The sequence below is a fragment of the Emydura macquarii genome, unplaced genomic scaffold (genome assembly GCF_026122565.2).
Source record: "Emydura macquarii macquarii isolate MOO-44397 ecotype Brisbane River unplaced genomic scaffold, CSIRO-AGI_Emac_v2 contig_3295, whole genome shotgun sequence".
Lineage (NCBI taxonomy): Eukaryota > Metazoa > Chordata > Testudines > Chelidae > Emydura > Emydura macquarii.
The window spans coordinates 5,444,066-5,468,758 of NW_027133432.1; the positions used below are offsets into that span (position 1 = coordinate 5,444,066).

At 41.8% G+C, this 24,693-nt stretch overlaps 1 protein-coding gene across 1 annotated transcript in view; it reads right to left on the bottom strand.

Moving 5' to 3' along the window:
• PHIP (pleckstrin homology domain interacting protein) overlaps positions 1-24,693 on the bottom strand; it is a 327,383-nt gene that overhangs the window by 7,062 nt on the left and 295,628 nt on the right. The window contains exons 33-39 of the mRNA XM_067532638.1: positions 14,331-14,403; positions 13,676-13,726; positions 13,223-13,372; positions 6,234-6,386; positions 3,495-3,658; positions 2,741-3,006; positions 2,227-2,388 (exon numbers count right to left, since the gene is read on the bottom strand). Coding sequence (XP_067388739.1) covers positions 2,227-2,388; positions 2,741-3,006; positions 3,495-3,658; positions 6,234-6,386; positions 13,223-13,372; positions 13,676-13,726; positions 14,331-14,403 — 1,019 coding nt within the window. The remainder of the gene's footprint in view (positions 1-2,226; positions 2,389-2,740; positions 3,007-3,494; positions 3,659-6,233; positions 6,387-13,222; positions 13,373-13,675; positions 13,727-14,330; positions 14,404-24,693) is intronic.

Genomic DNA, 24,693 nt, shown 5'->3' on the forward strand with positions numbered 1-24,693 from the left:
GGTGTAATTTCACGTTGGACCTATAAAACCCTAAATGGTTTGGGCCCTGGATACCTCAGAATACCTCTCTCACCTTACAATATCACATATTCTTCCACTGTTGTATGCAGTGTTGTTGTAGCTGTGTTGGTCCCAGGATATTAGAGAGAGAAGGTAATATCTCTGGGATATCTATGAGGTAATACCTTTTATCAGACCAACTTCTGTTGGCGAGACAGACAAGCTTTTGAGCTTTTTCTGTGTCAGGTCACAAGTTTATGTCTCTCACCTACAGAAGTTGGTAAAATAAAGATATTACCTCATCAACCTTGTCTCTTTTACTGTATCACAGCAGTTGTGATCAGCAAAGGTGCTAGAGGTAAGTAAGCTCTTTAGGACAAGGACTGTCCCTTTGGTATGTGTTTGTACAGTACCTAGTACAATGAGGTCATGGTCCACGACTGGGGCTCCTAGATACTACCATAATAGAAATAAATAAATAAATGTAAGAACCTAGATTTGCTGAAATTCAGGGTATGCAGCAAAGCTTATCTATTCTCTTCCACTTTTCAATTATGAGTGGGTTGTAGGGATCAGTGAAGAGGCTATAATTTCTGAAGAGTTCTTAACTGCCAAATGGATTATTTTGGAGAATATCAGGCTCTATTGTATCTCTTGATATTTTTCATATATGTAAAGGTGTCTACAGTTTGGATAAATACTTTTAAGAAGTTTAAGGAAATAATATAAATCTAAAAGGAATTACTTCTGGACACAAATGGCACTGAAATGCCCCCACGTGAAACAGTTCAAGGACAAGTAACGAGGCTTTTTTCATTTCAGAGCAGTTTGACAATAGGTTAATGGTAATCAATCTGAAAGTGACTCTCCAGCAATTAAGCATCAGATGACACGGCCATAACCACAATCCTCATATGAGGATAACAACAATCCTCATGTTGTACAGAAAACTTTGACATGCTGATGCAACAAGATATGTGATGTTACATCACTATGATTCAGCATCACCACACATTAACATTGCCACATGGGAAAAAATGTCTCTTCCCCCTGGAAGATATGGGGAAGGAGTTGCTTTTCCTTTTCTCCTCCTCCCTTTTATTAGGCAGGAGAGAGGGGTTTGTGTGCTCTTATTCTCCCCACAACTTCGTACTGGCATCTGCTAGGTGGAAGGTGGTGTGGTACCACTCATTTACTGTGTTCCAAACAACACATTTTCTTTCCTGCTGGTCAGTGACAAGGGAAAAATATTTCAGCAATTTCCACACCACTGATCTCATTTTGCTCAGTGTTCTCTGAGAACAGCAAGTGGAGTTGCTGTTCAGAAGTCTACTTCACAGAGCCACATGTGTAGCATTAGAACCATAGATTTCACCTCATGGTATTACAATATTTCTCCAGATTATGGCACTTTGAGTCAGCAGGTTTCAGATTTTGATTAAGTATATTGCACAAAATGCCACTTCATTAGAAAATACAAAGTAAATTAAGCCAAAGATGAGACTTGAGTGCTGTTCTTCAGGAGTGATCTGTACTTTAAACTATTAGGACTTGTTTACACAGTAACACTCAGGAAAATTCATTTGAATTAAATATGTGAATTTGAAGTGGATTAGTTAAACTGCATTAACTCCTTAATGAACATTTCTATTCAGATTTAATTTGGTTTACCTTAATTCACAAAATGAATTATAATTCTGAATAAGAGTGTTCATGCAGGGGTCTACTGCAGTTTAACTAATCTACTTTACAAATTAATTTGGATTAACTTTCTTTAGTATCCCAGTTCAGAGAAGTCATTATTCTTCTCTGGCAAAAGTGAGTGAATAAATTTCTTCAGATTTCAAGATTTTTTTTTAACATTTATAACATAGCTTATATTAAATCATTACGTTATACTTTATAATATACTGAAATCACATCACAGTTATGCAACCCAATATATGCAATTACAATTAATTAATATAAACAGAACATTGACTCTCTGATGATGTAATTACAGTATAAATACTATGTTAATATACCTGGATTCTAAAAACACTTATATTAACTATGAAATCAAAGGGTTATTTAATGGAGTAATCCAGTCATGTAGTTAACCTTCTGATTGTAATAACTACCATTAATTCACATAAACAGCAACAGTGAATTTAGACTAATTGCAGTGCAACTACACCCACTGTGTTATATGAAATGTAACAAACTATTATTTTGAAAAACCCTTACCTTGCTGATTAATAGTGGATGATTTCACTTTACGTTTGATTTGTTTATCTTTCTCCGCATTTTCTCTTGAAGCGTTATTCCTAGTGTTGTGACTGTAACTGGATTGGCTAGGAATTGATAGAATATTCTGGTTCTTAGAATGTTTGGTGGAATTCTCCAGTACTAAAAAGAGACAAACATTGTATAAACAAATCTGAATCATTAATTATAATGGTTTATATTGTTTTTGTAAATGTTATCTGGCTCAGCAGGAAGGTAATGACTTTCAGTCACTACTGACCTATGCCATATTTGAACCAGTTAGCTCAAAGGAAAGTCTCCATTTTCTATTACCAAAATCTTGAGCTTTTCAGTCTCCCTCTTTGAGCTTTCCTGAGATTAACTTGAATACACAGTACCCATTCTTAATGTAGATTGCAGTGCTAAGAAACAGCTATGCATGTACTAGGGTGTAAGAAACAGTAAACTTTTAATGTAAAAAGCTGCAAAAATTATTAATGCTTTTAAAACCTACTTGTTTTCCCTGACACTGTAGTAGTATTAGGTTTTGTAATTAAAGGTTTTCCTCCTGAAGAAGTGGATGGTTGTTCTGTAGCAACTGTATCTGTAATCCCCCTATTACTTCTAGTCCGCACCAAAGAGGAAGATTCAGCTGCTTTTCCATTCATCTGAGCAGCAATGTGTCTCAGTGCTGTTGAACGTACAGGAACTGAAGATGAAGAGGTGGCAGAGGTTTCTGCCTTCAGCTGAGGTTTTATTAACCTTCTCTTCCTTTCAGGGCTGTAAACAAAAGTAAGATTTGTAATCTAGGTGACCATATTTAGTATTCTACAGGGATAAATAAAACAATATGCTAGGCAGTGTCACAGACTGTGGGAGTAAAACAGTTGTTTCCATATGAAAATATGTTAAAATATGTTAAAATATGACATTTACAGTGGACTTTCATGTAGTTGTGAGCCTTTGAAAAGCGAATCTTTAGTGAAGAATCACTGTAAATGCTAGACAAAGCATGAGGCCATAACTATCCAACAATGCTGTTTTACTGTATGTTTAGCAGTTATTTGAATTTTAATCACTTACACTAAGATAGCTTTAGTTAAAGTATAAAAATCTTCCACATCATAGGGACTTGCATGTCAAAAATATCATTCTGCAATACAGGGAATAGTAAAGGACGTATTTAAAAAACCACCACATCAAGTTCTTCTACTTAGATATGTCAAACCTATATATCATTTCAAATTCTTTTACGTAAATTAATGTACCTTGATGCAACACTACTGGAAACAGAGCTGCTTCTTCTTCTTTTCTTCCTTCGTTTCTTTATTGTGTTTCGTTTATGAAAGCGCAGAGCAGATTTATAATCTGATAAAACAGAACTTATATGTTCCTCAAAGAAAGCAGAAAGGCGCAAACTCATGCTGTAAATCTATTAAAAAAAGAAGCCAATGTATGGAATAAGAAAACAATACAAAGAAATCTTAAAATTTACAATTTTAGCAGTAGTATTTGTTTTTATTGAATATCTATAACGATACCTGTTTAGAAGACTACACACAATATAGAGATGTTTTAACGTCTAAGTAACAATGAAAGAAACTTTATAGTAGACTCCACAGATCTGTAATCTATGCTTGCACTATCTAAGTAGTTTACACAAGTGGGCCATAATCCTGTGAAAATACACAGATTAGCACAAAGCCAGAGGTTAGAAAGAGGTGCATGGCCTCTCACTGAGTTTCTGACTGCCTTTCCAGACTACAGTCTCTGATGAAAAAGGGAATGAGTATCAATGTGTGATGGGAATACATTTTGAGAACCAGGTAATCCAGTGCTAAATAACTGAATTCTCTCCCACATTAAGTTGTGTCTATATATCCCCATATCAGGACATAACTCAACAGTAGCAATCCATCCCAGGAGGAGAGAGAAGGTGGGTTGCAAGCACTGCCACAGCTCTAGTTAAATGGACTAAAACTACCTGGGTACCTTAGATTTTTCTCTTAGTCTTTACCCTTAATCCTACACAGGGTTTGGGTGATTCATGGAGAGATCTGGTCCTAGCCAGCTAACAAATGGGAATTTGTTTCATATCCAGTTAATGGAGTACAGTTGTCATAGCTCTGGGAAATAACACCTCCTCTCTCCCCCTCCCTCCCCCCCCCCCCCCAGCCCACCAACAAAAAAAAACCAGAAATGGACTGGCTAGAGTACTTTTTGGGGAGTGAAGGAGGGGCAAAGCTCCTGGAAAATGACAAATGAAGGCAGCCATAACAGCTAAGAGCTCACTAAACGCACCAGGCAGCCAGTCCAGCACCTAGATATTCCAGTAGTAGGTGTGACAGTATCTAACAAGTGAAGGAATCTCTTAAAACTCTGTGGTACAAACGGATAAAAAAGATTGATGCCTGACCTGTTAGGACAACGGTCCCCAAACCTTTTTGGTCATGCCCCCCTTATCTCTGCGTGCCCCCTGCTACACCAGTTGGAGTCAGGAGTGGGGCAGCCGCGGCTGTAACTGGGAATGGGACCCTCGTGGCCAAGCCAGGAACTGTGGCTGGGGGCTGGAGCCAGGAGCCGAGGCTGGAGCCATGGCTGGGGGACAGGGCGGAAGCAGAGCTTGGGGCAGAGCAGCATTCCCTCCCCACCCCCCAAGGGGGCTGGCCCAGGCCCTGCTGCACTCCCCAACATTCCTCCACACCTCCCTGCAGGGTGTACCCAACAGCTTGAGGACCTCTGTGCTAGGAGATAAGACATACGCAACTATCAGGTGTACTTTCAGAGAAAAGTATAATTCAAAAGGAGAGGCATTAAATAGGACTGAAATACCAATGAATGGCTGGAACCAGACTGAAAGTCACTTCCACTGCAATGTATATAGCTTGTGTGTGGAGAAAACACCGAGCTCCACAAGCACCTGGTAACCTTATCTGATAACCTTAACATTACAGAAGCTAAAAGTTTACAATTTGAATTTCTAAATAAACTGATGAGAGGTATGGACATAACAGCACTTCAGTTCCAGTGGATGACATAAGTAGCTAGGACTGAGGTTGTCTGCTAAGAAATTTTTCTCCTGTATTAGGACAACAGCAAATGAGAAGACATGGAGGAGAATGCACCAGTCAAATTTGTGCATAAACCCTCAAGCATAGCATACTTGACTGCACTCCTCTAAAGTCTCAGAATTAGTTGTTAGTACCTGGTCATTGATGACCAGAAGAAAGGCCAGTAGTAGCATACTGTAGTCTGAATCACCAATACACTTATGTGCTGCATATGCTTCCATAGGATTCCTCAAATCAGAAGTCTAAGTCCCTAAAGTGAAGGACATTTTAAAAAAAAAGAAAATGTAGAGCTAATATCTCAGTGATCAGCAGTTCTAAAATCAACTGACAAGTGGAAAAAACGGGCCTCTTTACAATGTCAGTGCACACCACTGAACAGTGTAGAATGTCATTTTCCTCTCCTAGGCTAACTAAAATTCTGAGATTTGTGTAACTCCATGCATGGGGATTTCTGGAGGCAATTTTAATTGTGGAGAATCAAATACTATCCTCTCACAAATATCAATGAAATATTTACTGTCACTGTGTCCAATCATATCACATTTTTCACACATCACTCCCTCCACACAATTTATCACTTTTTCAATCTTGTCTCAAATAGTTATTCATTTAAACCTCATCCCAAAGGTGATGGTTGAAAATCCAAGGAAGTAGTAGAACAGGACTTTCAAGCCTTTAATAACCAAAACACATTCATCTTATTTATACCATAGCTTGCTGAACATTTTTTTGTTTTGTCACATAATAGGAATAATATTTATACTGGAAGATCATACTAAGCATTTAAACTTTTTTGAGTTAAGAAATATCCCAGTTTTGTTTTAGCATTTAATCTCTGACAAAAACATTTACTATTTTGTGTGTTTCTGAGATACATCTACTTCCCTTAAATTAATACATATCAAGAATTTGGGTGAGTAAACTGTAAATCCTTACCCTTGATCTTTTGCTTGGTGTGTAAGATTTAGAGTTGCTGAAAATAAGTCTCACATCTTTACATAACTCCATTGGAGACTCATAATTGCCAGCTTCCAGAGTTTCTCTAACTGTAGCAAAATCCATCGGTGTGTCAATAATATCTCTGTAATCCTATAAAAAATTATTAGCAAATCAACATGTATCAGAAATTGTTTTTGTTGGTTCCAGTATCTCACTCAGAAGGACAAAATTACTTGTCAATTATAATGGCTTTGCCAAATTCTATGTTAACTTTAAAAGTCTGCATGAAAGATCACAAAAGCATCTTTCAACTTCTATTCTAAGGAAGAGCTGCCACCTGACCTGAAAAAGGCAATGTTGCTCCTGGCAGAGTTAACCTTAAACTTGAGCATTTAAGCAACACTGATACAAAATCAAATCCATTTGGTAAATGAACAACTTCAGCAATGAGAAAATTCAGAGCTCTATTTTAGTAAAATTCAGACAGCCCCCTAACCTGAAGCAAATACTCACTAGCAACCGTACACTATACAACAAGAATACTAACCCAGGAACCTATCCCTGCAACAAACCCCGTTGCCAGCTCTACTCACATATAAACTCTAGTGACACCATCACGGATCCTAACCACATCAGCCACACCATAAGGAGCTCATTCACCTGCACATCTACTAATGTAATATATGCCATCATGTGCAAGCAATGCCCCTCTGTCATGTACATTGGCAAAACCGGATTGTCACTACGCCAAAGCACAATTAGAGTTGCAGCTAGCAAGGGACGTGAAGGGGAACAAGAAGGGTTTCTACAGGTATGTTACCAACAAGAGGAAGAGTAGGGAAAGTGTGGGCCCCTTACAGAATGGGGGAGGCAACCTAGTGACAGAGGATGTGGAGAAAGCTGAGGTACTCAGTGCCTTTTTTGCCTCTGTCTTCACAGACAAGGTCAGCTCCCAGACTACTGCACTGGGTGGCACAGAATGGGAAGGAGGTGAACATCCCGCAGTGCTGAAGGAACAGGTCCAAGATTATTTAGAAATATTGGACCTACACAAGTCCATGGAGCCAAATGCAATGGACCCGAGGGTGCTGAGGGAGTTGGCTGATGTGATTTCAGAGCCATTGGCTATTATCTTTGAAAGCTCGTGGCAGTTGGGGGAGGTCCCTGATGACTGGAAAAAAGCAAATATAGTGCCCATCTTCAAGAAAGGCAGGAAAGAGGATCCAGGGAACTACATATCAGTCAGCCTCACCTTAATCCCTGGAAAAATCATGGAGCAGGTCTTCAAGGAATCCATTTTAAGGCACTTGGAAGAGAGGAAGGTGATCAGTAACAGTTAACACGGATTCACCAAGGGAAAGTCATGCCTGACCAACCTGATTGCTTTCTATGAAGAGGTGACGGGCTCTGTGGATGTGGGGAAAGTGGTGGACATGATATACCTTGACTTTAGCAAAGCTTTTGATACGGTCTCTCACGGTATTCTTATCAGCAAGTTAAAGAAGTATGGGTTGGATGAATGGACTATAAAATGGATAGAGAATTGGCTAGAGCATAGGGCTCAACGAGTAGTAATCAATGGCTCCATGCCTAGCTGGCAGCCGGTCACAAGCAGAGTGCCCCAGGGATTGATCTTGTTCAACATCTTCATTAATGATCTGGAGGATGGGGTAGATTGCATCCTCAGCAAGTTTGCAGATGACACTAAGCTAGGGGGAGTGGTAGATACCCTGGAAGGTAGGGACAGGATACAGAAGGGCCTAAACAAACTGGAGGATTGCGCCAAAAGAAATCTGATGAGATTCAACAAGGACAAGTGCAGAGTCTTGCACTTTGGACGGAAGAATCCCATACATAGCTACAGACTGGGGACCGATGAGCTAGGCAGCAGTTCTGCAGAAAAGGACCTGAGTGTAACAGTGGATAAGAAGCTGGATATGAGTCAGCAGTGTGCCCTGGTTGCCAAGAAGGCTAATAGCATATTGGGCTGCATTAGTAGGACCACTGCCAGCAGATCGCAGTAAGTGATTATTCCCCTCTATTTGGCATTGGTGAGGCCGCATTAGGAGTATGGTGTCCAGTTTTGGGCCCCTCACTTCAAAAAGGATGTGGAGAAGTTCGAGAGAGTCCAGCAAAGGGCAACAAAAATGATTAGGGGGCTGGAGCACAAGACTTATGAGGAGAGGCTGAGGGTACTAGGCTTGTTTAGTCTGCAGAAGAGAAGAATGAGGGGGGATTTGACTACCTGAAAGGGTGTTCCAGGGAGGATGGAGCTAGGCTGTTCTCAGTGGTGGCAGATGACAGAACAAGGAGCAACGGTCTCAAGTTGCAGTGGGGGAGGTCTAGGTTGGACATTAGGAAAAAGTTTTTCACTAGAAGGGTGGTGAAGCACTGGAATGGGTTACCTAGGGAGATGGTGGAATCTCGATCTTTAGAGGTTTTTAAGCTGCGGCTTGACAAAACCCTCGCTGGGATTATTTAGCTGAAGTTAGTCCTGCTTTGAGCAGGGGGTTGGACTAGATGACCTCCTGAGGTCCCTTCCAACTCTATGATTCTATAAAAGAATAAATGGACACAAATGAGACATAAAAAATGGTAATATCCATAAACCAGTCGGAGAGCACTTCTGTAGCTAACTTGAAAGTTGCCATACTTATACAAAAAAACTTCAAAAACAGACTTCAGCAAGAAACTGCAGAGCCTGAACTCATATGCAAACTTGACACAATCAAACTGGGTCTGAACAGGGACTTGGAATGGTTATCTCATTACAAGAAGTAATTGTCACATTCTCACCTTCTAATCAATAGTTGTGAATACACCTCATCTACTCTAACTGAATGGACTTTGCTAACACCTACCCTCCCCATTGTTGTTCCTTACCCTTGGATGTATATATACCCCCTATCTGATTTCTATTTCTTGCATCTGATGAAGTGGGTTGCAGCCCACAAAAGCTTATGCCTGCAGAAATTAAATTTGTTAGTCTTTAAAGTACTACAGGACTCTCGTTGTTTTTGCTGTATACAGACTAACACGGCTACCCCTCTGGAACTAAGACATAGATGTGTCTCCCTCCGCCTCATTGAAAGCAGGAAGGCAGTAGAAAGAATAATTTCAATTCTAATTTAAAGCAGTTAGGCACTTGTGAACAAAAGGTGGGCATTTATATCTCTTCCCCTAATATTTTTCCCTGGATGGCTCAACAACTCCTAAAGCTTAAGAAAAATACCTATAATTTCAGCACAGTTCCTTTTTAAAAAAATGAATTTGAATAAAAAATAATTTGGATGAGGGTGCTTAGCCTACAGAATATCCTTGAATAAGTATCATTTGCCTCCAAATTCAAGCCCACACAAATTTAGGAAACTGATAGCAAAATATTGTTTAACCCTTGCTGAAAACAAAACCAAAACCTAGGATATTTATAGGTATAACAGACAGTTCATTAAACCAATAATTTCTTCCGCGTGACAAGAAGTGAATGAACTCCTACATTACAAGGTCTTGAAGACCCAGACACTCTCATCAGAGGATTAAGTTCATGCATCAGATCATCAGAGCCACATCTTGAGATTAATATGGAGGACACACACGTATATGCATGTAGGGGGAAGTATCAAAATTCTTGAGGATAAGTCTTGTTTTATTATTACTATGGTCTACCTTGTTGCAAGATCTAAACTAAAGAAGTCTGCTCCTTGTTGGCTGATGTCAAGAGTTTAGGTTACCTCAAAGGCTATTATTAAGGATATGATTCTGTCACAGAGGTCATGGATTCCATGACTTTCCAGTACCTCTGTGACATCTTCTGGGGCAGGGCTAGAGCAGCTGTCAGCCCTGGGGCACCACCAAACAGCTGATGGGCGGCCTCCTCCCGCCCCGCCGAACAGCTGATCCTGGGCCGGCTCCCCCATTGGGGCTCCAGTTGTCATTCCTTCCCCCCAATCCTGCTTCCCTCCCCGGTTATTTTTAGTAAAGCCACAGACAGGTCACAGGCTCTGTGAATTTTTGTTTATTGCCTGTGACCTGTCTGTGACTTTTACTAAAAATAACTGTGACAAAATCTTTAGCATAGCTATTATGCATGATGGTTGGAGACTTGGCAAGAAAGACTCTATCAATGTCTCCCCAACAGAGAAGCACTTACTTTCCTTTTAATAATTTTAAATACCTTACTTTAAGTGACAGACCTAATCAATACTGAAAAAAAATCTAAGCTAGGGAAAATTCTGGAAGCAAGAGTATGCTAACGACTAGCTCTCCATCCTGTTAAAAACAGAACAAAGCTAGGAAGTCAACCAGCGTTCCAAGGCAACCAGATTTGGCACTCAAAAATTCTGCAGTTACAACAACAGCTCATTCCTGTTTAAATGTAGTATAAGTGAAAAATCATCTAAGTAGAGAGTGACCTTGGGAAAATTATCATGGCTAAGGTGAGTATTTGAAAAACTTTCTGTCGCTGAACTCAGGTCCAGATGAAATAATTTGGAAATTAACCCCCAAAAGATTATGTTGTATCAAAATTATATTTGTTTTTTTTAAACACAGTAAGTCTTGTATAGTATTTTTATGTAAGTTACAGCTAAATATTATATGCACTTCAAAAAGATGCAAGTTGAAGCAAAACTCAATGGTTCACATGAAAGAAGACAGCAACAAAGAAAACCGCATAGAAGCATGGTAGTATACAACTAATTCACTGAAAGCAGGGGGTAATCAGGAACAATTAAATATATTTTAAAACAATTATATATAAAGGAAAAATACAGCAATGCTATCAAGACATGCACATAAACATTAATAAACATATAATATTAAAAACTGTATACAGACTAACACGGCTACCCCTCTGGAACATATAATATTACTATAACTAGAGCTGGTTGCAAGTTTTCAAAACCTTTGAAATATTGTGGGAAAACAAGCAAAGGAAGTTAAAAAAAGTCATCAGTGGGACTACTTCTGGAGTAAAGTATTACTCACTGAGAGGAAGGCAGAACATGCCCCCCTAGGTAGCTGTATGCTGATGTCACATAATTATGTGCTTGCACTATGTCAGTGAGGCAGGGAAAGCAGCTTTTCTGGGACTGCTTCTTCCCTTCTAATATAAGGCAGGCAGCCACACAGAATAGGCAGCGCCTCAACTCTGCTACTCAGTGCACCAGCTAACGCAGTTCAGTCAAGGATAAAAGCAAATAAATGGAGTTTACCCATTTCTCATTTGGAGAACACAGAGTTTAGTATAGGTTAGTTTACCCATTCCTTTTTTTTTTTTTTTACCACTATATCACTGGTTCAACCAAGCAGAGAGGGCAAGAATCTAACTGGTCTACCAAATGGCAGGTGACTTTCCTACTGCAGCAAGTGGGAGGGGTGGAGGATGAGCTAAAGAAGGAATTTTGATTCTTTGCTTCTGGGGTAGTTTGGCTTTATGTTGATTCTTGCTGTGGGGCTAGAGTAAAGCTCCTAATCTGTGTTTAAAATCAAGATCCATGTTTTACTACTTTCCTGTCCTAACAGTTTAAATAGTCAATGAGAATACACCTCTCTGTTTGCATGTGAGTTCTATAGGGGGCCATAACCCAGCTTTTAATGCAATGATCCCCAAACTGTGGAATGTGAGGGGGGTGAGGGGGAGCGCCATGCGTCCAGCCCTGCTCTGCCCCCAGCCTCACTCTTCCCCCAACCCTATTCAGCCCCCAATCCTGCTCTGCCTCCAGGCTCAGCTTCGCCTCCAGGTCAGATCCATCCCCAGTCCCACTCCATCCCCAACCCTGCTCTGCCCCCAGCTCCACTTTGACCCCAGCCCAGCACCACTCTCATTCCCTCTTCATCCCCAAATCAGCTCCTCCCCATCCTGTTCCATCTCCAGCTCCACTGCTGAGAAAGCCTTGGCTGTGCAGTAATGGAGGGGGGGAGCAGACAGATTCTGTTACTGGCAGCGGGGTGGAGAGGGGTTTCACTGTTCTTACTGCCCCCAGCTTCCATCCTCTAAGCCTGCATCTGTCTGTCTCAAAGGATCCATCCTTCCTGCCCAATTGCATTGAGCAAGTCAGGCTGCTTTCTCCTCCTCCACCACATTTCCTGTGCTTCAGCAGTGGATGAACAGAGAGCACAGGAGACAGAGTCTCTGCTCTGAATTCTGGTGCCAGGCAGGCATCACAGTGGCCTCCAACAGTCAGGATGAGAAGTTGTAGGAAAAGTCCTGCTCATCCACCTGCCTTCTCAGCAGTACTGGGATTAAGCATGTTTAATCACTTTGCAGGGATAGTGCATGCACAATCTGTTTGGCATGTGGAAGCCATATGGGGATCCCAGCACCCTCAGTGCAGACAATATCTTTAGAAAATAATACTACCAGTCTCTAACAAGCCTCTACTGAGTATGTGCAAACTGCAATTTTCAGAGGCTTATAGTACAGCCAAATTTGGGTGGTTTTCACAAGGACAACACAAAGCACATCCTTGACACTAGGATTATTACCTGCCAAATTTTGTATTTTTTCCATAACTTTTTCTCAGAAATAACCAATTTTTTTTTGCTGAAACTTTCAAAAGTAATTTAGCTTAAGGTAGACAACTGGTATGGAAATTCCAGTCCCAACAGTTAGAGTTTGGCTAGGCTATAAGCTACTGAAAACAGGGTCTCTCAAACACAACTACCAAGTCTGCTTATAATTACAGTACTGACATGTAAAATGCCCATAAACAACCATTTTGCTTTGGTAAAAAATTAACTACATAATGATCTCAGAAGCATGTGCGCATGATCATGTGCTACCTTCAAATTATTAAGTTTATCCTCATTACTGGGGCTGACCAAAAGATCAGGAATTCAGTCAGGTTGCCTAGATGAGAGTGACACCACTACAGCAATTTTGATAAACAGTGCTGAAAAAGAAAGCTGCAACTCCTTCTTACATGGGCCATTATCATCCCAAGTATGCAAACTGTGACCAGCCTTGCCCCCACTAAAATACTCACTGGATATTCAAGGAGATCCACTGGTTGGCGAAAAGGTTCAGAGTCCTCACACTGAAAAATAAGATTTAACAACTCCTGGCATTGTCTCTTCCATGCCTGAACATCATATGACTGAGCTCTGTTGCGCAGCCTCCGCTTGGGTTGATGATCCTGAAATGGCAATAGTGACTACAGTATATTAATAAGCCTAGCTGTTTTCACAAATTAAAAAGTAAAGTGATTTAATGAAAACAATAAAGTTGTGAATCATCAAATAGCTGTAATGTTAAAAACATTTCTAATAAAGAAAATTACTACTATTGAAGTTGACGCATGGAGGAAGATACACAATATTTCAAGGAGTGGATTATGCCATCCTAAAGCATTTCAGTTTTTCATGTTTCTTGTATAAACCTTTTTTGGAGCTTTTTACAGTGGTATAAATCACTGAAGCAAAGTAAGGGAAAATATTACCTTCCTTTTTCTAGTGGATGTCCCTGGCACATTTGTATCTTTCTCTTCTTCCTTTGAGCAAGAAAATGTGAATTGTACAATGTTAAAATATAAACATGTTTGAGAAATTGTTTCCTTACATACTGTATTTATATTTTCAGTTCTTGGTAGTTCCCTCCCTGTCCCTTTGGAAGGTGGCTCCACATAACAGCCCTGAGACAGCCCTTCCTGGTTTTTTTCATCACGTTTTCCTTCCTAACCCTCCAATTTCTGCAACATGACAACCACCTTATTTATTTATTTATCAGTTTAGGACTTCTCTGAATTTGTAAAAATTCACCCCTGTACAGACAGTCTGCACAAAGTTTATGTACCACATAAGCCCTCTGGATTGGGAGGGGGAGGAAGGGAATTTCACTCACTGTTCCTCAACTGGCTAGAAGGAAGGCAATTAGGTGGTGCTCTATCTTCTCACACTGGGCTCAATGTTCTGCTTTGCAGAAGAAGCTGCGACAGGTAGTAAAACCCCATTTCTCTTGAACAGCAGTGCAGAGTATTAAGGCATCATACTGTGGTTACTCTTAGCTATTTCCACACATTAAACAATTATTTTTTAAACCGAATAAATAAAATTAAAGTGGAATTTTGACATGCGGGTGCTACTTAGTTAACTTACCTCTTCAGAGTCAGACAAGACTTTCTTCTTCATTGTATTATATAATGGAATTATATCATAGCAAGTCTGGTCTCTGTACAGCAAGAAATATTGTATGTTAACAGGTGCATACTTGCATATCATCATCAACTTGTTTTTAGAGGTGGAATTACATTTTTTAAGTCATATATAATCATGACTATATTAAAAAAAAAAAGATTAATGCCACAGGAATTCCAACCAAGAATATAGCAATAAGAAAGTTAGTCTATTACACTGAAATTTGTAAGGAACCTCCAAAAATCTCATTACCTAAATTTCTTAAAATATATGAAAAATTAACAGATTATTTTTAGGGTTGGCATAATTTGATTTTTTTTAAAAATTGATGGCTAATATCAGTGTTTAATAGTAAGCATTTTTTTCTATTTTTATCAATTTAAATTTTCACAGTTACAGGAAATTATGGGGTGATCAGACAATAATTATTCAATTACAGTAGATGTTGAGATTCAAAGAGTTAAAACATTATAACTGTCGAAACTCATGTTGTTAATATCACATCAGAATACACAAAGTAACTATCCTTAAATCAGAATTAATAATTTATCAAGCAACATTTTTCTTACTTTGCCTAGTTGTGAATTTTGATTATCATTGATGGAAATATTTTTTCATCAGCTTTTGTGCGTGTATGGTGAAACTGACATTTACCGATAAAAATCTAATTCTTCCAACACTAATTATTTTACAACAAATATTTTTAAATGAAAAATGTCACTACTTCAGCATAAAAAGTTATAAAAATTCTAGACTTTATATAAAATAAATTATTTTGAGATTTAACCTCTTAGAATACAAAATCTTTGAGTACAATCTAAAACTATATTTAAAAATAAAAAAGTTTAAAGTATATTAGTTCCCGTAATGTGAGACATTATTTATAAGTAAACAACATAATGTTTATTTTTCTAACATTACTGTTTGAAGTGTGTTGTACTAATTGTTATTGTTTAGTACATTGTACAATTTAGTTCAACCATAATTAATTGTTGGTTTTGGGTCCTGAATAATTTGGCAAGGTACTGTAAGCAGTTACCTTAAATGAGAGGAAATTTCCACCAAAATATTGACTGTGTTACTATGTAACACCACAAACTGTCATCCACAGGGGTGTATACTAAGCAATTCTGCATTAGAGACACATCTGACCAATTCCTAAGATGCTGTTGACTACAGCAGTGGAAATTCATAGAAAAAACCAGAAGGGACCATTGTTATCAACTAGTCTGATCTCCTGTATAATACAAGCCTTAGGACTTCCCTGATTCAATTTCTGTTTGAACTAGAGCATACCTTGTACCAAAACAAACAATCTTGATTTAAACATTGTCACTGATGGAGACTCCATCAAGACCCTTGGTAAGTTGTTCCAATAGTTAATAACCCTCATTGCTACATTTGTGCCTTATTTCTAGTTGGAATTTGTTTAGCTTCAACTTCCAGTCATAGGATCTTGATATACCTTTGTCTGCTAGATTAAAGAGTGCATTATCAAATATTTGTTCCCTATGTAGGTACCTACAGACTATGATCTGTTTGTTAAGATACATAGATTGAGCTTCTTTAGTCTACCACTATAAGGAATGTTTTCTAATCCTTTAATCATTCTTGTGGCTCTTCTTTGAACCCTCTCCAATACTTCAACTTCCTTCTTGAATTGTGGACAGCAGAAGTGGACACAGAATTCCAGCAGCAATCACTCCAGTGCCAAATACAAATATAACCTCCCTACTCCTACTCAAGATTCTCTTGTTTATGCATCCATTCTCTTGTTTATGCATTAGCCCTTTTGGCCAGAGCACCGCACTGAGAGCTCATGCTCAGCTGATGTCACATGACATTCAAGTCTTTTTTCAGAATCACTGCTTCCCAGGATAGAGTCCCCCATCCTATAGCTATGCCCTTCATTCTTTGTTTCTAGATGTATACATTTACACTTAGCAGCATTAAAATACACATTGTTCATTTGCACTCAGTTTACCAAGCGACTCAAATTGCTTTGTATCAGTGACCTGTCCTTTTCATTATTTACCTCTCCCCCAATCTGTGTGTGATCTGCAAACTTTATCGGCAATGATTTTATGTTTTCTTACATATCACTGATAAAAAATGTTAATGGCACAGGGCCAAGAGTAGTAAAGGACAACCTCAACATCTGTAAGATGTTCTGCTTTTTCAAGTCATTGATTATAGATTTTACAGACTTAGACCTAGTCTACAAAGATGTTGCAATGGTTAAATTAAATGTGTGTTTTAATGGGCACAAACGAAAACAATACAAGCTATTATTAAACCAAAATAAGAATGTCCACATGATGCTTTGCACTAGCTTACCTAAATCAATTTTAAAAAAAAGACACCAGGGCAACTTTTGTGTTTAGATCACACCTTAGTCAACAAAAAAGCACGTAAAATTAAAAAAATAAGAAATACATGAAATACTACTAAAAAAACTTCCAAACCCTAAAAACACACAGATTTACTGTTTTTGGATATTTTATTGCTTCTTTATTATGTAGCTTAAAACACTGATTTATAAACTGGAATTAATTTACACATTGCCTTTACTATTTTGAAAACAAACAAAAAAATGTTGATGTTTCTAGTGTGATATGGCACCCTTTCAGTCCTGCCGGGTAAGGGCTGCCCCCACTGGCAAAAGAGGCCTTGGGTAAATCTGCCCCACCCTGGTCAAGTCTTTTAGTCTCTCTCTCCTGAACACTTCCTGCTTAGAGCGTTTGGAGTGGGCTTTGAGGTGGCCCACAGAATTCCCTTCCATCCCCAAAAGGGAAAGGGGAGGTATGAGTCTGTCAGTCTCTATCACCCAGACCCCAAGGAGTACCATTCCCTGGTTCCTCCACTGGAGCTGTAGACCTGGTGGTGTCGGCCTGGAGTGGGGGCAGGGTCAGGGCTCCAGGTCAGTATCAGCCTTTCCCCCAAGCTGGTGCCAGGGCTTCTTTTCCCTCCTGCTGCTCCCCTCCCAGGGAGAAGCACTATCTCCTATTTTTGGGGAAGTCTCTCTTCCAGCTGCCACAAACCGCCTGGTAGCTTGTGTCCCCACCCAGAAGAGGTGGGGTTTTAATAGGCTTGGACTAGCCTTTGATTGGGCTCCGGTGTTTCTAATTAACCTGCAATAACCTCTTCCCTGCCTGCAGGGAAAAGGGCCTTTAACATTCTAGGGCTGATGTGCCTGCCCTCCAGTACCCCTTTCTAGCCCTCCGGCCCGACTTTATCACACTAGTCAAGTTGCTACATATATGCAATAACTTTAAAATATTTGAGGCTCTTCACTACAAAGCATACACTGTGCATCAAAGTCACAAATGTTAAATTTCAGTGGCTTCAGTAAGTACATATACATTGAGGCAGTATTACAAAATGCATATCATGGACATACACTAGGCCGTCTCCTTAGGAGCCATTATGGCTTACTAGTTAAATAAATCTGTAGATGTTTTATTTTCCAATTATTTAAGTATATATTTGTTAATAAACATTCTGTGATATATCTCAAAATATTATTTGCCCACTCTCAGATAACTAATACAACTTTGAACACGTATAATGACTTTGTCTAACAAATATAGGACTGCTGCAACTTTTCTGAACTTTCCTGGAAACAATTCTGCTTTGAAGTTCAACAGGAAGAGTAACATTGAGAAGAAAAATGGTCATACTAGAACCTTCTGTTCTAATGATTTTAATATGATAACTTATGCTTATGAAAAGTAAGACTAGATCCTTATCTAATGAAAGACCTTAACTTGTTTATTCTTTCCCAAAGAATTATGGAGGAGCAGTAGTGATGCTATTGTGAACTGTATTCTATATTGCATTTAAAGCTGGAATTCAACCTTTATTGTGTATGTAAAGCACAATGTGTCTGCCCTAAAGTTTCAGCACATAATCTGAGTAAAGCTTCAATTTTCTGGGGATTTTCAAGTAAATCTGTTAATTATTTTGAGTTCTACCAGTTGAAAATTGGCTTTAAAACATTTCACATTCTGAGTCTCATTTTTTTTGGCCTCTCTAGTTTAAACAATATACTGTTCAAAGTCAGAAATGAAATACACACTGAAAGTCTAAGGGTCCAGCTGAGGTTATGCAATTATTTTGTTAATAAAAGAAAAAAATAATTATGTTATTCATCATAACCAAATCCGTATGCCCTGCAGTTAAAAGATGGAGAACATGGAGTATATTTGCTACCTCCATTCTCTGATGAGGTATGTGTAAGCCTTTTTGAACACCTTAAGAAAGGAATATAACACTCCCTTTTATCAGACATCTCCAGTAATGTTCCCTGCATCTGCAAATGAGGGCTCACATGGTACATGGGGAACTGGTTTTGCTAATGCTGGAGCATTTGTGTTGTATTGGAAAAGAGGATCTTTGACAAAGACCAGTAATTTTATCAAAGACCAGGATTCTTTATGAAACCATTCAGTCTTGAACCAGCTTGCATGTCAGCTTTCCTATACTACCTTCCTCAAACATGAGTTTATGGGACTCTCCAGAACTGTGCAGAAAGGATAGGTGGAGGAGAGGGAAAAGAGAGAACTCTGGTTGTGGGGAAAGCGGTGGACGTGATATACTTTGACTTTAGCAAAGCTTTTGATACGGTCTCTCACGGTATTCTTATCAGCAAGTTAAAGAAGTATGGGTTGGATGAATGGACTATAATACGGATAGAGAACTGGCTAGAGCATAGGGCTCAACGAGTAGTGATCAATGGCTCCATGTCTAGCTGGCAGCCGGTCACAAGCAGAGTGCCCCAGTGGTCGGTCCTGGGCCGGTTTTGTTCAACATCTTCATTAATGATCTGGAGGATGGGGTAGATTGCACCCTCAGCAAGTTTGCAGATGACACTAAGATAGGGGGAGTGGTAGATACCCTGGAAGGTAGGGATAGGATACAGAAGGACCTAAACAAACTGGAGGATTGGGCCAAAAGAAATCTGATAAGGTTCAACAAGGACAAGTGCAGAGTCTTGCACTTTGGATGGAAGAATCCCATACATAGCTACAGACTGGGGACCGATGAGCTAGGCAGCAGTTCTGCAGAAAAGGACCTGAGGGTAACAGTGGATAAGAAGCTGGATATGAGTCAGCAGTGTGCCCTGGTTGCCAAAAAGGCTAATAGCATATTGGGCTGCATTAGTAGGACCACTGCCAGCAGATCGCAGTAAGTGATTATTCCCCTCTATTTGGCATTGGTGAGGCCGCATTTGGAGTATGGTGTCCAGTTTTGGGCCCCTCACTACAAAAAGGATGTGGAGAAGTTTGAGAGAGTCTAGCGAAGGGCAATAAAAATGATTAGGGGGCTGGAGCACAAGACTTATGAGGAGAGGCTGAGGGAACTAGGCTTGTTTAGTCTGCAGAAGAGAAGAATGAGGGGGGATTTGACTACTTGAAAGGGGGTTCCAGGGAGGATGGAGCTAGGCTGTTCTCAGTGGTGGCAGATGACAGAACAAGGAGCAATGGTCTCAAGTTGCAGTGGGGGAGGTCTAGGTTGGACATTAGGAAAATGTTTTTCACTAGGAGGGTGGTAAAGCACTGGAATGGGTTACCTAGGGAGGTGGTGGAATCTCGATCTTTAGAGGTTTTTAAGTTGTGGCTTAACAAAACCCTCGCTGGGATTATTTAGCTGAAGTTAGTCCTGCTTTGAGCAGGGGATTGGACTAGATGACCTCCTGAGGTCCCTTCCAACTCTATGATTCTGATTCTATGGTTCATTTCTGGTGGGAATGGCAGAGAGTTTGGAAGGCTGACATTCCTAGTCAGGCAGAGGTTAAGTTTGTGTAGTGGTTATTCTTGTGATGAGGGATGATCTCTCTCTGGGTGGAGGAGTAGAGGATATATACATACTGCTGATGTCTTAAAACAATTTCCTTGCTTTTGTGTTAGGAATATTTTCTACAGATTGACTTTAACTGGCACACAATGGAGAATGTGTGTGTATTAATAAGTCTGGTGTCAGGGAGAAGAGATGCAGAGGCTTTGGGTGGTGGTGGGGCCTCAGCACCCACAGCATCTCAATTTTGTGTGACAGAGATACCCTCCTCCCTGTCAGGCAGCAGAGAAGATTCTCCAGCCCAGGATACAGGGGATCTTACTCCCCCTCACTGGTACCACAGGATTTATCTTGCTAAGCTCCCATGGCTGAACTCACTGCCCCAACCCCAATCCCCTCCTTTTGGCTATGGGGAGCCTGGCATGGGTAAGGTGGGAAGACTCTGTGCTGTTATTGGAGAAGTGGCAGCTACTCTTCCAAATGGAGGCAGTTATCAGCCTAGCACTGGGCGGGAGTGAGGAGCCCCTACAGTTACAGAGGCCTGGAAAGCAGACTTAGTAGCAGAGAGCAAATAGCGAGTGAGCAACTATATGAAACAGAATGAAGAAGGGACTGAGCGGGACCAATCCTAGAAAGAAAATAAAAGAACTCTACCAGAACAAGACATGCCACTACACATGCTTCTCTACCAGGGGAGAAGACGAGAGAACAAACAACATGTGACAGATGTGTAGTCACTTTGCTTAATGTACTACTGAAAGGCGCTCAGATACTGTGGTGATAAGCATGGCATAAGAACCTATCCAAAACAGAATACGGGATGGTTATTATATGATATCAAGCTGAAAGATTTGGGCATGTGCCTCTCTCCCCCAAGATACTGTTTTGGAGTCAGCTGCATTTACTTCTATTGCCATTGCTGGCTAAATCAAAATTGCAGACTTTGCACCTCTGCAGGACTCCCCTCATGAAGAGTAGAATATCTTCTACTGAAATTTTTACAGGATCTTGTACTTCAATTCCTGCTTTGTTACTTTTGTGGGAGGGGCTTATGGCAGATGTTTTACCTAATGGACTCCTTGATTCACCAGTGCTATCAGGCACCCGCCTTGCCCCCAATTTGAGCTCCTTGGTTGAGTATGGGTATGTCTACATTGCAGCTGAAAACCTGCGGCTGGTCTGAGTCAACTGACTTGGGCTCGGACTAAGGGCTGTCTAACTGGAGTGTAGACATATACCTTGTGTGGCTCCTGATAACGAACAAGAACTGGGTAATGCTTTCTGTGACCAGACAGCTCTTACATAATGAGTCTAAGGGCTTGTCCACACAAGAGAAGATTACTCATCCTGTGCAATAATTGAGGTTCTTTAAGATGATGAGCACTGCTCTATGGCATAGGACTGTGTGAACATATGGGCTGATGCCCAGGTTGCTGCTTTGCAGATATCCATAATAGCCACATTGTTGAGGAAGGCTATCTGCTTTGGGGGAGCATGTGCGGGTCCCTGATGGGGGTTCTATTTGTTGATGGTGATTGTAGAAGTCAATGCAGCCGGATATCTATTTTCACAGACTTAGTTTGGATATGGCATCTCCCTTAGATTGTTCTGTGAAGGAAAGAAATAACTTTGGTGTAAATGACTTTCTGCTGTTTAAAAGAATGTCCTTGCCTCATCTAAACAGATCATTTAATTGTTTTGGAACCATGGAGCAGCCATGCCTTCAGGTGGAGTCTTGCTAGGTATGGATGGTAGACCTGGCCCACATCCCAAGACAGGAGATGAGGTAGAAGTGGAAGAGTTTATGGTGGGCACACAGCCATCTTCAGAAGTAAGGAAAAACAAGGTTACTTACCAGTAACTGTTGCTCTTCGAGATGTGTTGCTCATGTCCATTCCAATATAGGTGAGTGCACGCCAGCGTGCACGGTTCCCGAAACCTTTTTTCCCCTTGGCAGACCCCGTAGGATTGGCTCTGGTGCCCCGCGCGCATGCCGCGGTATATGAGGCACTGCCGACCCTACGGCCCCTCAGTCCCTTCTTTCTGCCAACTCCGACAGCGGGGACGGAGGGTGGGTGTGGAATGGACATGAGCAACACATCTTGAAGAACAACAGTTACTGGTAGGTAACCTTGTTTTCTCCTTCGAGTAATTGCTCATGTTCATTCCAATATAGGTGATTAAAAAGCAGTACCTTGGAGGTGAGTAGGAGTTACCAGTGAGCTGCCCTCAGCTCGGCTCTGCCGAAATCCGCATCCTCTCTCGCCTTCTGAACGATAGCGTAGTGGGACATGAAGGTATGCACCGACGACCAGGTGGCGGCCTTTCAGATGTCCTTCAAGGGCACTCCCTCCAGGAAGGCCGCAGAGGAGACCTGAGTTCTGGTTGAGTGCGCTGTGATGACACCCGGAAGCGGCACATTCGCCTGCTCTTAGACGACTTGATGCAGGATGTAATCCATGCAGAGATGCTCTGGGTGGAGACAGGTGATCCTTTCATCCGGTCTGCCACTGTGACGAAGAGCTGTATAGATTTCCGGAGCGGCTATGTACGCTTGATGTAGAAGGCCAGGGCTCGTCTCACGTCCAGCGAATGCCATCTCCTCTCCCTCTCCGACTTGTGCAGTTTGGGAGAAACATGGGGAGAAAATTATCTTGGTTACAATGAAACTGGGAAACCCCCTTGGGCAGGAGGGCTGGATGCGGCCTCAACTGCACCTTATCCTTTCAGAATACTGTATAAGGGGGCTCTAAGGTTAAGGTCCTAATTTCGGAGACCCTCCTGTTCTAGGTAATGGCCACCAGGAAGGCTACCTTCCATGAAAGCATGAGCAGAAGGCATGAAGCCCTGGGTTCAAAGGGGGACCCCGTGAATCTCGAGAGGACCAGGTTGAGATCCCAGAAAGGCACCGGATCGTGGACCTGTGGATACAGCCTCTCCACCTCCTTGAGGAACCTGACCGACATGGGATGGGAGAACAGGGATCTCCCCTCTAGCAGCTGATGGAAGACTGAAATGGCCTCCAAGTGAACCTTCAACGAGGTTAGCGCCCGATTCTGGCGCCTTAACTGGAGTAGGTATTCCAGGATCGCCTGGAGAGGCGAGAGGCTGGGCAGAATGCCCCGGTACTCCGCTGAAGAGGTAAACCGTCTCCACTTAGTCCAATACACAACCTGTTGTGTCAAGGCTAGATCTGATGGCTACAAGAGAGTAGTGGAGGGTATGTATATTAGCCCCAGGATCAACAAATCCCTATTCCCTGGGTGATCCACCTGGGGCTACTCCAGGGCAATTAGGCCAATTAGGCCAGCTGAGGCCAATCAAGGAGCTTGCCCCAGCAGTTAAAAGCCTCCTTGTCAGGCAGATGGGGGCAGCTGGAATGGAGTTAAGAGGAGGAGCAGAGCAGAGCAGAGCAGCTACAGGGCTTGGAGCAAACACTGTTGCTACCACAATCCCAAAAGGTACCAGAGACAAGGGGAGTGCTTGTCTAGGCACGGCCAGGGATCCAAGGCACACAGGCCTGAGGGAGAACCCCTCCCCCACCTGGTTCCAGGAAGCGGACCATGAGCAGTGGGGCCAAGGACAGGTGACCCAGGGAAGGGAGTAAGTCACGACTGAGCAGTTTTGAGACTACTTCACACAGAGTCCCTGGGTCGGGGGCGGGACCGGGCCCCCTCCCTGCTCCCATTCAGGCATATCGCCGGCATAGCCGAAGAGGGCGAAGGACCCACAAAAGGGCAGAACAGGCCGCCCCCGCCACACTGTGTAGAAGGTTTCCTGCTGCCCAGCAGGACTGATTGGATCTGCACCGAGCAGGCTCTCTCTCCCTCCGTCAGCCACAGGGCCTCCAGGCCGTGAGGTGCAGGGAGTCCAGGTCCGGGTGCAACAGGCAACCATGGTCCTGGGAGAGAAGGTCGTGCCACCTAGGGAGCTCCATGGGCGGGGCGATCGAGAGGTCCAGCAGCATGCTGAACCAGTGCTGTCTCTGCCAGGCCAGAGCGATGAGTATGACATCCGCCCTGTCCCTCTTTATTTCCAGTAGGACCTTGCGCAGGAGTGGAATGGGTGCAAGCGCGTACATGAGGGTCCCCACCCAGTCGATGAGGAATGCGTCGGAAATCGACCTGGTCTCGTGAGCCCGGAGCAAGCAGAACCTCGGGCACTTCGTGTTCCAGTTGGGGAACACACCACTTTTGGCGGATTGTAGACACCACCTCCGGGAGCCGCGACCAGTCATGGTGGCGTAGAAATGACCTGCTGAGGCGATCCACCTCGTTGTTCCTCACTCCCGAGAGGTGAGAGGCAGTCAAGTGGAAGTTGTGCCTCATGGCAAAGTCTCACAAACGAGTAGCTTCCTCGCAGGGAGCCGAGGAGCGCGCCCCTCCCTGCCTGTTTATATAAAACATAGCTGCGGTGTTGTCCGTGAGCACCTGCACCACTCTATCTGTCAGGAATCGGAGGAACACCTGCATGCTAGGCGAATAGCCCTCAGCTCCTTCACATTGATGTGCAGGCGCCTGTCCTCCCC